The 12,017-nt window shown below is 39.9% G+C and overlaps 2 protein-coding genes across 14 annotated transcripts in view; one reads left to right on the top strand and one right to left on the bottom strand.

The window, feature by feature from the left end:
- Erich1 (glutamate-rich 1) overlaps window positions 1-12,017 on the bottom strand; it is a gene marked incomplete at its 5' end in the record, with an annotated part of 52,793,804 nt that overhangs the window by 49,501,592 nt on the left and 3,280,195 nt on the right.
- LOC134478918 (probable ATP-dependent RNA helicase DDX60) overlaps window positions 1-12,017 on the top strand; it is a 123,398-nt gene that overhangs the window by 94,953 nt on the left and 16,428 nt on the right. For 6 of the 14 annotated variants that reach the window (XM_087589520.1, XM_087589518.1, XM_087589515.1 and 3 more), the window contains 5 exons: window positions 1,602-1,749; window positions 3,576-3,728; window positions 5,389-5,493; window positions 6,945-7,145; window positions 11,848-11,952. In XM_087589520.1, coding sequence (XP_087445646.1) covers window positions 1,602-1,749; window positions 3,576-3,728; window positions 5,389-5,493; window positions 6,945-7,145; window positions 11,848-11,952 — 712 coding nt within the window. The remainder of the gene's footprint in view (window positions 1-1,601; window positions 1,750-3,575; window positions 3,729-5,388; window positions 5,494-6,944; window positions 7,146-11,847; window positions 11,953-12,017) is intronic. The other 8 variants (XM_087589521.1, XM_087589519.1, XM_087589513.1 and 5 more) reach the window with 3 other exon arrangements.

The raw sequence follows: 12,017 nt of genomic DNA, 5'->3' as shown, positions 1-12,017 counted from the left end.
CTCCAAGGGGAATATATGCAGGGAGTATAAGATTTCTTGATAAATGATCCTTTTTAGGATAGCTCTGTGTCAAATGAAAGGTGTTTGCTGTCTTCAACACTCTCATTGTAAGGAGGATGTGTAGCCTGATTCAGGCCCCGTGCATTGGAAACTAACATTCTGATTCTTCTCTATCTGCATCCTTTTCTATAACAGTGGGAACCCCTAAAGAAACATGCACACCAAGAGCTCACTTTTACAGGGAGGGGGGGGGGTCATGTTTGTTGAGCTTGGAATGACATTTTGGCTATTTTCTTTAGCAGTTTTTATTAACACAATTATTTTATTTAATAGTTTAAAATTAGAGCTAGACAGTAACCTATATTTCCTTGTAAATACTTTAGCAGATGTTTTGAAACCATATGGCTGGGCCTTTAAATTGTCATGCCGTTTCCTTCTTGTTAAATGCAAGCTGGAGGTGGTACACTCTGGGTGTATGACATATACTACAGTGTGGTAAGAATGCAAGCAACCTCATCTTCTTATATTCAGATATGTCTTTTTTACATATTTAAGAGACAAAGACTGTGAAGGAAGTGTACATGGCCCTAGGGAATGTAAACACCTGGCACATTCAGGGATCCTGGGGAATAGGATTATTTAAGGGTGTCAGCCAGGTTTATGGAGGTCTGTCCTAGGCTAGATTCCCTCATAGCATATGCTGAGAAGGGCTGTACATGCCTTTATGAAGGAATGTGTTCTTTTTTTTTTTGTTTGTTTATAGTTCTTTTTTTTTTATTAACTTGAGTATTTCTTATATACATTTCGAGTGTTATTCCCTTTCCCGGTTTCCGGGCAAACATCCCCCTCCCCCCTCCCCTTCCTTATGGGTGTTCCCCTCCCAACCCTCCCCCCATTGCCGCCCTCCCCCCCATAGTCTAGTTCACTGGGGGTTCAGTTTTAGCAGGACCCAGGGCTTCCCCTTCCACTGGTGCTCTTACTAGGATATTCATTGCTACCTATGAGGTCAGAGTCCAGGAAGAACAGGAGGGAGACAGGAAAGCACAATTAAAATGTAGCTTCTATTAGAAGAAAGACTGAACTTGTTTCCTTTGAGAGCTCCAGAGGGTTCCCATCCCTTCCCAGCTGATGGTTATGCTTCACAGCAGGCAATCTTTCAGAAGAGCTTCCATCAACTGAGGCTAATTCTCTAAAGAATAGCACAGCTAAGCACCTTTAGGGAACTTTTAGAGCAGCTCCAGTGTCCACCTCAAGGAGGAAGGAGAATGGCCTGAACTGGCAAAGCAGACTGGGAAGAACACATTACCTCCAAATTGAGAGTCAGACAGGCTAAAGGAGAGAAAACTACTGCTGCATTAGTAAGAGGAACAAGGCTCATCTGGGGAAAGGCAATGAGTGGAGGAAAAAAAATCACATTCATAATGATTTATCTTAAGTGATCCATTATGGAGGGATGGTCTCCAGACTGACAAGCAAGCACATTGTGGTCATGGTAATACAAATGCTCAAAACTGTGATTCTGGTTGATAAGCAGGACTTAGTATGGGCTTCCTGTAGCGGTTGGATACAAATATTGATTTCCTAAAACTGTATTTTTATAGAGATGAAAAGGGTCAGAAATCTTCCAGAAGATTGGATCAAAGCATTATGTATGAAGCTGAACACGATTACCTCCTGAAGAGTCTGGAGAAGAATCTAGAGATTCCCAAGGACTGCACGTATGCTGATCAGAAGGCAATAGATGAAGAGGTCAGTACCTAGGAGGGACCACTGCTCCTGGAGAGTGTGTTGATCATCAGAAAAGCCTCTCCTAGGCAGGCAGTGTTGGCTACATTGCATGCAATCTTGACAGGAAGTCCTTGTGACCTGGAAATGTATCAGGAAGTACACTGTGCTTCATACTGCTCTCAAAGACCTTATAATCTACACTCAGGAAGGATAGGCATAGAACTTGTTGGTTGATTTGTGTCTTGGGTTCTAAACCATGTCTGTTTTTGCATTATGTCATGTATAAAAGTCTGTATATTGTAGTCAGAATTCTATACTTTAGTGTCTTATACCCCATTGAAAACTTAGATCCCTGTAAAACAATATATTTAGATCCTCATAGCATTTCTTAAAACTAGAGTCTTTCTATATTTCAGCTAAAAATTTTCAAAGTATTGCTAAAATATCTAAAATTGGTTTGCCCCATTATCTTTAAACTTTTTGCCCTTTGAGCTATTGTTTATAAATGACATACTTGACAGCACAACCACTTTCAATAACAGCAATGGCACACGCGCGCACCTGTGTGCGCGTGCACACGTATACAAACACACACACACATTTACATGTGTTCATTGTATCATGAATTTGTTAGCTTCATAATTTATTTTCACGACCAAGTGTATGTACCACTGTTTTAATCGATCCTTGATATTCTGTCTTATAGGAACTATATAATCAAAATTACTAGGTATAGCTTTTTACTTTTAGAGACTTAAGCTTCTCCCTTCTCTCTGGGTATTGATCTTTATATTTATTGTAACACTGGACACAACTGGGTTTCCTCCTTAGGATATGGGTATTTTAAAAAAAAATATTTATTCACTTTACATCCTGCTTATTACCTCCTCCCCATTAACTCTTCCCAAAATCCTTTCCCCCTCCCCTCTCCTCTGAGCAGGGGGGTCCCATGGGTAGTCCCCCATCCTGGCACATTAAATATCTGGGAGCTTAGACTCATCCTCTCCCACTGAGGCCAAGCAAGGCAGCCTGGCTAGAAAAACATATCTTCTATACAGGCAACAGCTTTTGGGATTACCCCCCAACCCATGTGTTCAGGACACACATGAAGACTAACCTGTATATCTGCTACATACATGCATGGAGGCCTAGGTCTAGCCCGTATATATTCTTTGGTTGATGGTTCAGACTCTGAGAGCCCCAAGAGTCCTGTCTAGTTGACTCTGTTGGTCTTTCTGTGGAGTTCCTATCCCCTCTGAGGTTTGCCATCCTTCATCCCATTCTTCCATAAGTCCCCAAGCTCCAACCACTGTTAGGCTGTGGGTGTCTGCATCTGTCTGAGTCAGCTGCTGGGTGGAGCCTCTCAGAAGTCTGCCATGCAAGCTGTTGCCTGCAAGCAGAACAGAGTATCATTAATAGTGTCAGGGATTGGTGCTTGAGACATGGTTATTTAAAAAGTCAACATTGGAAGGAAGGCATTATGTGACCTTATTCTATAAAGGTTTTGCTTTACTTTTGGGGGGAACCTTTAGAAAAATTCCATAGTCATTTGATCTTATTCAGGTGGGAGTGGACCCCTCTTATACTTCCCTTGGAGTTTTGGTCTACTACTTTGGCAAATTTTCAGTCCCAAAACCGAGGTGAGACTGGGCTGGTCCATGCCAAGACCTGAAATATTTTTCTTATGGTGACTGTTGTTACTGCAAAGTGTTGTTGTTGTATAGAAGAAAGGCCCAATGGTTACATAATTTGGGCAAGTTATTATATAATATGTCTACTGTTTTCATTAAATGTTGGGTTGTTTTAGAATCTGAGAAGCAATACTGTAAATCTTTGATTTCTTTTAGGCATTGCAGATGGTGTTTAAGCGAGTGAAATATGAAAGAAAAGGTGACACGTTGAAGAAGTTGGCAAGAAGGGGCATTGGCTATCATCACAGCTCCATGACTAACAAAGAAAAACAGTTGGTCGAAATTCTCTTTAGGAAAGGATTCATCAGGGTGGGTCAATTTTTCATTGTAAAAGTTGAGAATGTGATTATATAAAGCAGAATATTAATGAAACAAGGAAATACAGCTATCCCTTTATATTTTTTCTCATGTAGCTATGTCTCTTGGACTGTAGATTTGGTTTCCTGAATGTGATGTTTTTGCACATGCCCTGTATCACTTAATTGGGAAAGTATCTCCATGCTGGTCTTAGCGCTGTGTCTTACTTTTTAGTTATCGTGTGGAAGGTTGGTTGATGTGGTCTTGCTAGTTGGGGGAGATTTATATACAGGTTTGGGGCAGATCCTTTCTAACGTGGTAGCCAAAATAAGAGCACAGATATCTGCCTCCTCGGGGCTTCAGCTTATCCCAGCAGAGCTTGTGGGTATGGCAATAGCTACTGATGTTTCTCCTGTTACTGATGAGGGACAAGAGGAAGGTGGACATAAATAAGTTTCAGTCCACATCCTTTCAATACATCCTAGGGAGGCTCATGACAATGATCCAGACAAGTATACAGAAGGCCTTTAGATCATTATTAACTTAATCTGAATCTTGACTAGTACTTAAACATTGATCCTGACTTCTACAAAATATCCACTTTAAATTTTGTGTGGCATAGAGTAAATGAAAGGGAGAATGGAAGGGAGAGAAAGAGAGAAAGAGGCCTGGCTAAAATAATATTGATCAGTAACTTCTTAGTCACTAATAAAGAGATGAATAACTAAACAGATTTAGGAAAGATACTAGGGAAATGTAGCTTCATCAGCGAGCACAGTTTAGGAAGGTATCTAAGGCTGTTCCTTTTCTACATGCTAAGCTTCTACTCTTTCAATGTGTGTGCTTGGTAAAGGGATTTGAAAAGATACATTTAATAAGTAGCGTGTTTTGTTTTGACACGTGTAAGCCTCGGTTACAAAACAATTAGAAAACATCACTTTATACCTTTGAGTATCATCAGAAACCTTAGCAAAACAGCGTTCAGCATAAAGAGACAGCACAAGTCAGCAAATGTTAACTACATCAGGAAGACATGAACAAGACGTTACATGGTATGAATGAACTTCGCATTCTCATCTGTTTCTTATTTCACAGCAGGAAAAGAGAACGCACTTTATTTATATAATTTCTCAATGAACTTTGGTAGATCAAATACTTGCCAGGAAGTAAGTTTATAAAAGATTTATTGCCCTCTCACAGAGAAATCTTTCTTCTCATATTCTACTTACAATCTTTACTGCGATACTTATCCTGTTCTGGATGTTCTATGTGACCCTGGAGATAACTGTAAATGATGCTTGCCCTTCTATATTGGAAAGGTTAAAAAAAACACAATATTGAGGGACACTGAGGTACAAATCCAGAGAGATAGTTGGGGATGGGAGAAGATAATTATTTTAGATGTGACCCAGAACAACTAAGATATATATATATATATATATATACATATATATATATATAATTTCTTGCAAAGCAACTAGTATTATAATGGACTCCATTAGAAAATGTGCCGTTTGTAATTACAGAATAGGAAGAAACACTGTGTGTCTTGTTCCCTAGTTTGCCCATTGTAATTTAATTGGTATCTCAAGCAGTTTTTAGCAATCACATGGAAATACCTGCATTCTACCAAAATGCTAGCATGAGGAACCACTGTTTTGTTCCTTTTTAGGTGGTGACAGCTACTAGAACACTCTCTTTGGGAATCAACATGCCCTGTAAATCTGTGGTTTTTGCTCAAAACTCGGTCTATCTGGATGCTTTAAATTATAGACAGGTATTATAATATATTAACTTACTCAATATAGTAATACTATATAGCCATGAAATAGTAAAAAAGTTAGTTTGTCACTAGTTTCCTAACATGCTCCAGTTTCTGGAGAGCACTGTAGGCTACTTGTCTGGTATTGAGGAATCTCAGGGCTGTGAGATTATGTGAGTGTTGCAAGTATGTGTGTGATCTTGGCTATGATATCCAATCTCCTCTCCTATCCGCAGAATGTGGGTGACCATCTCTACCACATAACAACATCCCAAACTAAATAAAGTGATTTTTAAAAGAGGTTCCATGTTGAAGATGATTTACTTTCAGGACAACTGAGCATGGGTTTTCTAGTCTAGATCTCTCTTTAATACTTTTCTGGACTCTTGATACACACTCTATTTCCAAACCATCTTCCACACTCCCTGGTTGCTCTACAATTTGCACACAACCCATTATTGCCACACTTTGACTAGCTCCAGGGACTGACCTAACTAGGGAAGCAAGGTAGTAAGAAAGGACAGATACACAGACACACAGAAGAGCTGGGGTCAGGTAGACTTGCCTTTTTTGATGGCGAAGCTGTATGACTTGGAAGCACAATGTGTTTATTATATATAGCTGAACAGGGAAATATGGTTATTGCATATAGCTGAATGAGCAGGCAGCTTTAACTGATCTCCTTAGGAACAGTCTCTTTAGGAAAGCAGTCTACAGGCATAACTGTGTGGAAGGAGAAAGCTAGAGTAGACCATTTCTGACACACTATCAACATCCAAACAGAAACCCGAAGAAGGATTTTCAATCCCTGTTATGGAATAAAGGGAGCTTTGCCATTCCCACGGGGCTGAGGCATTGAGTATCTTTGACATATCTGTTCCTACATCAATGGTATATATTCACATAGGACTTTGTTTATTTCCCTCAGGGCTTCCTCAGCTCCCCATGCATTTTCTTTCACTACAAAGTCTTGTTCTTCAATACTGAAATTTAGAGATATCCCCTAACATTCAAATTGTATATAACATATGTGTGTGTGTGTGTGTGTGTGTGTAACATTATTGTTAACAATACATTCTCATATACTGTTATATAATGTTAGAGAACATATTATATATCATAGAATACTGTATCAAGTAATTGCCAGAAAGTAGCAATTATATCTATTATACACCATATGATATATCCATTGTATTAGATATATAATCTTATAAATAGATATAGTTCTGTACAGCATTATACAAATATATGGTATGATTAATGATGCACGGGATGACAGATATATTATGTAAAATAGCTCTGCTTCAGATTTGATGAATTTCTCAGGTTTAAAATGGGTTATTCATAGTTAACCTCCATAAGCAGCATACTTGGCTCAAAAGGAATGTAAAAGGCTTAATCTCTTTACACCCTCGTAGGAAAAATACTCAGGTGATTCTCACAACATGATTCTGCTATATTTCCAGATGTCTGGCCGGGCCGGAAGACGAGGGCAAGACCTGCTGGGTGACGTCTACTTCTTTGATATTCCACTGCCCAAAATAGGAAAACTCATAAAATCCAAAGTTCCTGACCTGAGAGGACAGTTTCCTCTCAGTATCACACTCATCCTAAGACTCATGCTGCTGGCTACCAAGGCAGATGACCTAGAGGATGGCAAGGCAAAGGTTCTGTGTCCCCTGCTTGGGCCTCTGTCTTCACTGCTGGCCTGGCTGAAATCAGCTCGACTGTGCTTTTATTTGGCTTTCCATGCCTTCAGCGTTCTCTAGAGGGGAGTGGGGGAAACTGGGGAGCAGAGTGACAAATTCTGTGTGTTTCCATGATCAGACAAAGTTTATGACCGGGTGGGCACAAAGATTTGGCCATGGTCAGTCTCTTCATGTATGATAGACACCATTACGTTGTACCGAAGGACTCCAGCTATGATCTGTTTCTGCTGTTCAGAAGCAAGAAAGATTCTTTTTTTTTGATAAGTGTAAAGTAACAGATTTTTTTATAACACAAAATTCCAATTCATTCAGAATGTTTAGGAAATATAGAAAACTAAAAAAAAAAAGGAAAGAAAACAAAAGATCCCATGCCTGGTTCTACCAAATGGTCCCCTGATTATTATTTTGTTGTTCTTGATTTACAGACATTTTTCAAAGTCATGATCACACATATTATAAGGCAGTGGACATCAAAATATTATCAGAACATTGTCTTGATGCTTTAGGGTCAGGTAACAGAGAGTCTGAGACTGTGAATTGGAAACTCACAATTAGATGATTTGATTTCCACTTTAGTAACAAGGCACTGCTAAAGGACGTGTGCTCATTTTCTGTTGGCTGAAACAATACCACACGTGGAGTGAATTATGAAGAGAGGTCTGTTTTAGTTCATGATTCTGGGGGTTTGATGCTGAAGGGTGGCATCTACTGAAATTCATTTTGTTTGAAGTATCCCAAGTCACAAAATATTACATACTAAACAGGAAGCATGCAGGCCTCTTTGCTCCCCTCTCCCCAGCCCCTGTTCTAACTCTAGAAAAATCATGAGGATTTCAACATGGGAGCCCTCTAATCTTAAGACTTCCTCTGATTTTTATTTACCTCCTAAGTCCCAGCTCTCAATATGTAGCCAGCACAGAGAGTAGATTTCATCATGATCTAGGGACCACATTCAAGCCACAGCAGGACCTGTACTTCCTAATTCTGTGTATGAAATATTATAACCAGTTTAGTCAGAGATTGCTTATGGGACTAAGAATTCCTGGATATTCCCAAAGGGTCTGCTGGTTTTGCAAAGCGTTGTTTTGGAAAGTTTCTTCATTTTTGTGTTTTTTAAAATGTCTTCTTTCCCTCCCTCCCTCCCTCCCTCCTTCCCTCCTTCCCCTTTTTCTCCCTCCCCCCTCATGTGTGTGTGTGTGTGTGTGTGTGCATGTCAAGGCACAGACATGGCAGGCCAGAGAACAAGCAGAGGACAATTTGCAGGAAGGAACCTGTTTTCCTCTTTCCTTCTGGGACCCCCAGTCCTGGATATCTAACTGGTTGTACATCTTGGACACAAGTGCCTTTACCCACTGAGCCACCATATTGGCCTGTTTTTCGGTTCTAAAAAACATCTTCTAATAAGACATATTATTAATTTAATAATAGTTTAATATTACAGAATGTTTTATTTCACTCATTTACTTATTATAAAGTAAAATATTTTATTTTACTTATTTTTATAGTATATGTATGATTGTGTGTATACATGTAACTGTCACACAGATGTCCGAGAGCCCTCGTGGAGTTCAGAGGCTCATGGCTTTCACCTGGATTCAAGAGATTGAACGCTCATCTCTAGGCTTGTACACAAGCCCTTTACCCACTGAGCAATCTCTCTGACCCCTTATTATTTTTCAGACAATTATTGGGGAGGGTGCATTTTCTGTGCCTTGGCAATTTTGAAAAGTCTGACGTGAAGTCTGTGCTTGCTTGCGCCCACTTTTAAGCGTGGACATAATCTCTTCAGACCATGCTTTCTAAACTATGTATCCTTTTATCATGGTATTTCATGACTGTGTGTGTCATGTGCTTTGACTACATACTCTCTCCATTTGTCTGTTGTATACCTCAATTTCCTACCACTGCTTGGTCTCCTTCCCATCGTAAACACTCTCTTTGACTGCCACACACATACATGTTTAAATCTAGAGACTCACTAAGAGGAAGCATCTCTTGTGCTGCTTTGGCTACGTCTTAGCCCTTAGGGTTGGGTGTGTCCTAGAGGACATGTGGTCCATCTCCTAGCTGTGGCCATCAGGCTAGTCTCCTTCCTCACACGGCTAATTTGTCTGTTTTCTTCCTGCCTACATAGTAATGCGAGTCTTCTGTTTTGGCTTATTTCTTTCCCCAAGCTCTACTTCCTGAAAAGTAATTTATACATGACTACTTAGCTGCTTTGGATGATACGGTTCTGTCTGGCTCTGCAGTTGGTTTTACAGTGAGTCGGTTACATATGTTCTTCACTACTGAATTTTACGTACAATGGGGTCAATGTGGAGAATATATGTAACCTTTTCCTAACTATTTTCAAGTAGTTTTTGGACTACAAAGCTCTCAGATTATATGTTTGTCAATGGCCTCATTTTATTCAGGTTCTTTTTCAGTAAGTCATTATATATTATATATACATATGTATATATGTGTGTATATATATATATATATATATATATATATGAAGTTCTGGTTCCCTTTTTCCTCAATTACTTTTTTATTATGAGAGAACATAACATTTGACTTTTGGATTACTAATTTAGATCTTTATATTGTCAATTCTATTTATTTTATTGTCATTGTTTGTGGAAGGGTCTCATGTAGTCTAAGCTGGCTTTGAACTCACTTCAGATTTGAACTCCTGATTCTCTTGCTTCCACCTCCTGAGTATGCTTGGATTATAAGCATGTGCCACCGTGTCTGGATCGACTCTGTTCTTTAGGAGCACTCTCATAGATTCTGATTATATTTTACTTCTGAGAGCATCCAAGGAGCCCTCCCCAGAGAAAATTAGCATACAGAACAGTAATGTTCTGAAATGCAGGTGGCATCATCCAGTATGCGGAGGTTCTTGATAGAATAAGAGGAAACTTTTAATGCAGTCTTGCTGTGAGGGGAGCAGCCTCATCACTGCAGACCCAGCGTAATGGAGCGAAGCAAGCTATGCATTGAAACTACTTTTTTCCTTCATTAGTTTATTTTTTCACTTTACATCCCAATCACAGCCTCCCAATCTCTCTTCCCATTACCCGCTCCCTCCTTCTCAGAGAAGGGTAAGCCCCCATTGGGTACCACTCTACCCCAGAACATCCAGCCAGAACAGGATTAAGCGTATCCTCTCCCACTGAGACCAAACCAGGCATCCACTTTTAAAACCATGTGCCAAAAATAAATTGCTCCTCATTTAAGTTGCTCTGCTCAGGTATTTTGTGGTAGCAGTGAAAATATGAATGCGTCATGCTAGTATGATGTTAATGATAAGGCCCATGGACACAGTGAACACAGTTCCTCTCCCAACACTCCCTTGGTTCTTTGTTGCTCCTCTGATTCCAGCACACATGGAGAAGGGTGCGGGAATAGAGGTAACTTTGGTTTCCTCCATAACACATTGTCAAGCAGGTGGTGAGCTCACACCTTTCTTTTGCCTCCAGTACTCCCTCTGTCCCACACACATGTATGTACAAGATGACCAATAAAATAGTTCTTTCTTGTTTTGTGTGTGTGTGTGTGTGTGTGTGTGTGTGTGTGTGGTTGTGTGCGTGTGTTTTACCAAAGGACAGCTGAGCTTCTTCCTGTATTCTAGAAACTCCAATCTAAGGCAGACAGGTTTGCATTTGACTGAGGCTAAGAACCTTGGCCTTTATTCTGACTTCACAGGTAGTTAAGTGAGAAGTTGAATACCACACACACACACACACACACACACACACACACACACACACACCATGCTGCTTGACACTTGAAATGAAGCACTTGAATATTACTGATACAAAATATTATATCTAGCTTCCTCCCACCACTCAACCCTCGTAACTTGCTCACTGCAAGCTCTGAAATGGTCTTTTCTGCTCATACTGTTTGGAGACAGTTTTGTCTTAGTCACTTTTCTGTCAACGTGATAGGACCATGATGAAGGCAAGTCATAGAAAGACAGTAGTTTACTGGGGACTTCAGAGTCTATGACCATCATGGCAGGAGCAGGGCAGCAGGAAGGCAGGCATGGCACCGGAGAATGGCGGAGAACTCACATCTTGAGACAGTATCACAGGGTAGAGACAGAGAGCTAACTGTGATTGTCCTGGGCTTTTACAAACTCAAAGCTTCCTTCCAAAGCAGTTCCATGCCCTGGGGAGTGAGCATCCAAGTACATGAGCCTATTCTCATTCAAACCGCCACGCTGGTCTTTTGTGTGTTCAAGGAAATAGATTCTGGGTTTGAGAATGTCCTGTAGAATGAAGGAAATTGTACTAAATCTGGTTGGATTTTGTGTACTGCTGCTGTGCTTCATGGTATTATTCATATCCTATACTGTTGGGGACAGGGGGACAAAAAGGAGCCTTTAAGGACATCCTTTTTTCCTTGTGTGTTGTAGTCAGGGGGAGACAACATTTGAAGGAGTACAGTAGTAAAAAGGAGATCTCACAATGTTTCTCTGTTCTCTAGAGGTATAGATCTTATTATTCAAATATATACACAGATATACACACATATTTATAGATATATACACATATATAGATATATAATGTTTGTGTGTTTGAATATGTGATATGTGTAACTTAGCCTATGTTATTTTTTAAAGATATTTCATTCACTTAATGTTGCTAAATTAAATTGCTTTTTTTTGTAGGCACTGTCAGTGCTGAAACACTCGTTGTTATCCTTCAAACAACCCCGAGCCACAGACATGTTAAAGCTTTACTTTTTATATTCTTTGCAGTTCCTGGTGAAAGAGGTATGGACCGACCCTGCCTTTCTCCCTCCCCATCCTCTGTGTGTAATAGATTTGCTATTATCTAG

The sequence above is a fragment of the Rattus norvegicus genome, chromosome 16, assembly GCF_021556685.1.
Source record: "Rattus norvegicus strain SHRSP/BbbUtx chromosome 16, alternate assembly SHRSP_T2T, whole genome shotgun sequence".
Taxonomy (NCBI): domain Eukaryota; kingdom Metazoa; phylum Chordata; class Mammalia; order Rodentia; family Muridae; genus Rattus; species Rattus norvegicus.
This window is presented reverse-complemented; position numbering and strand designations above follow the sequence as displayed.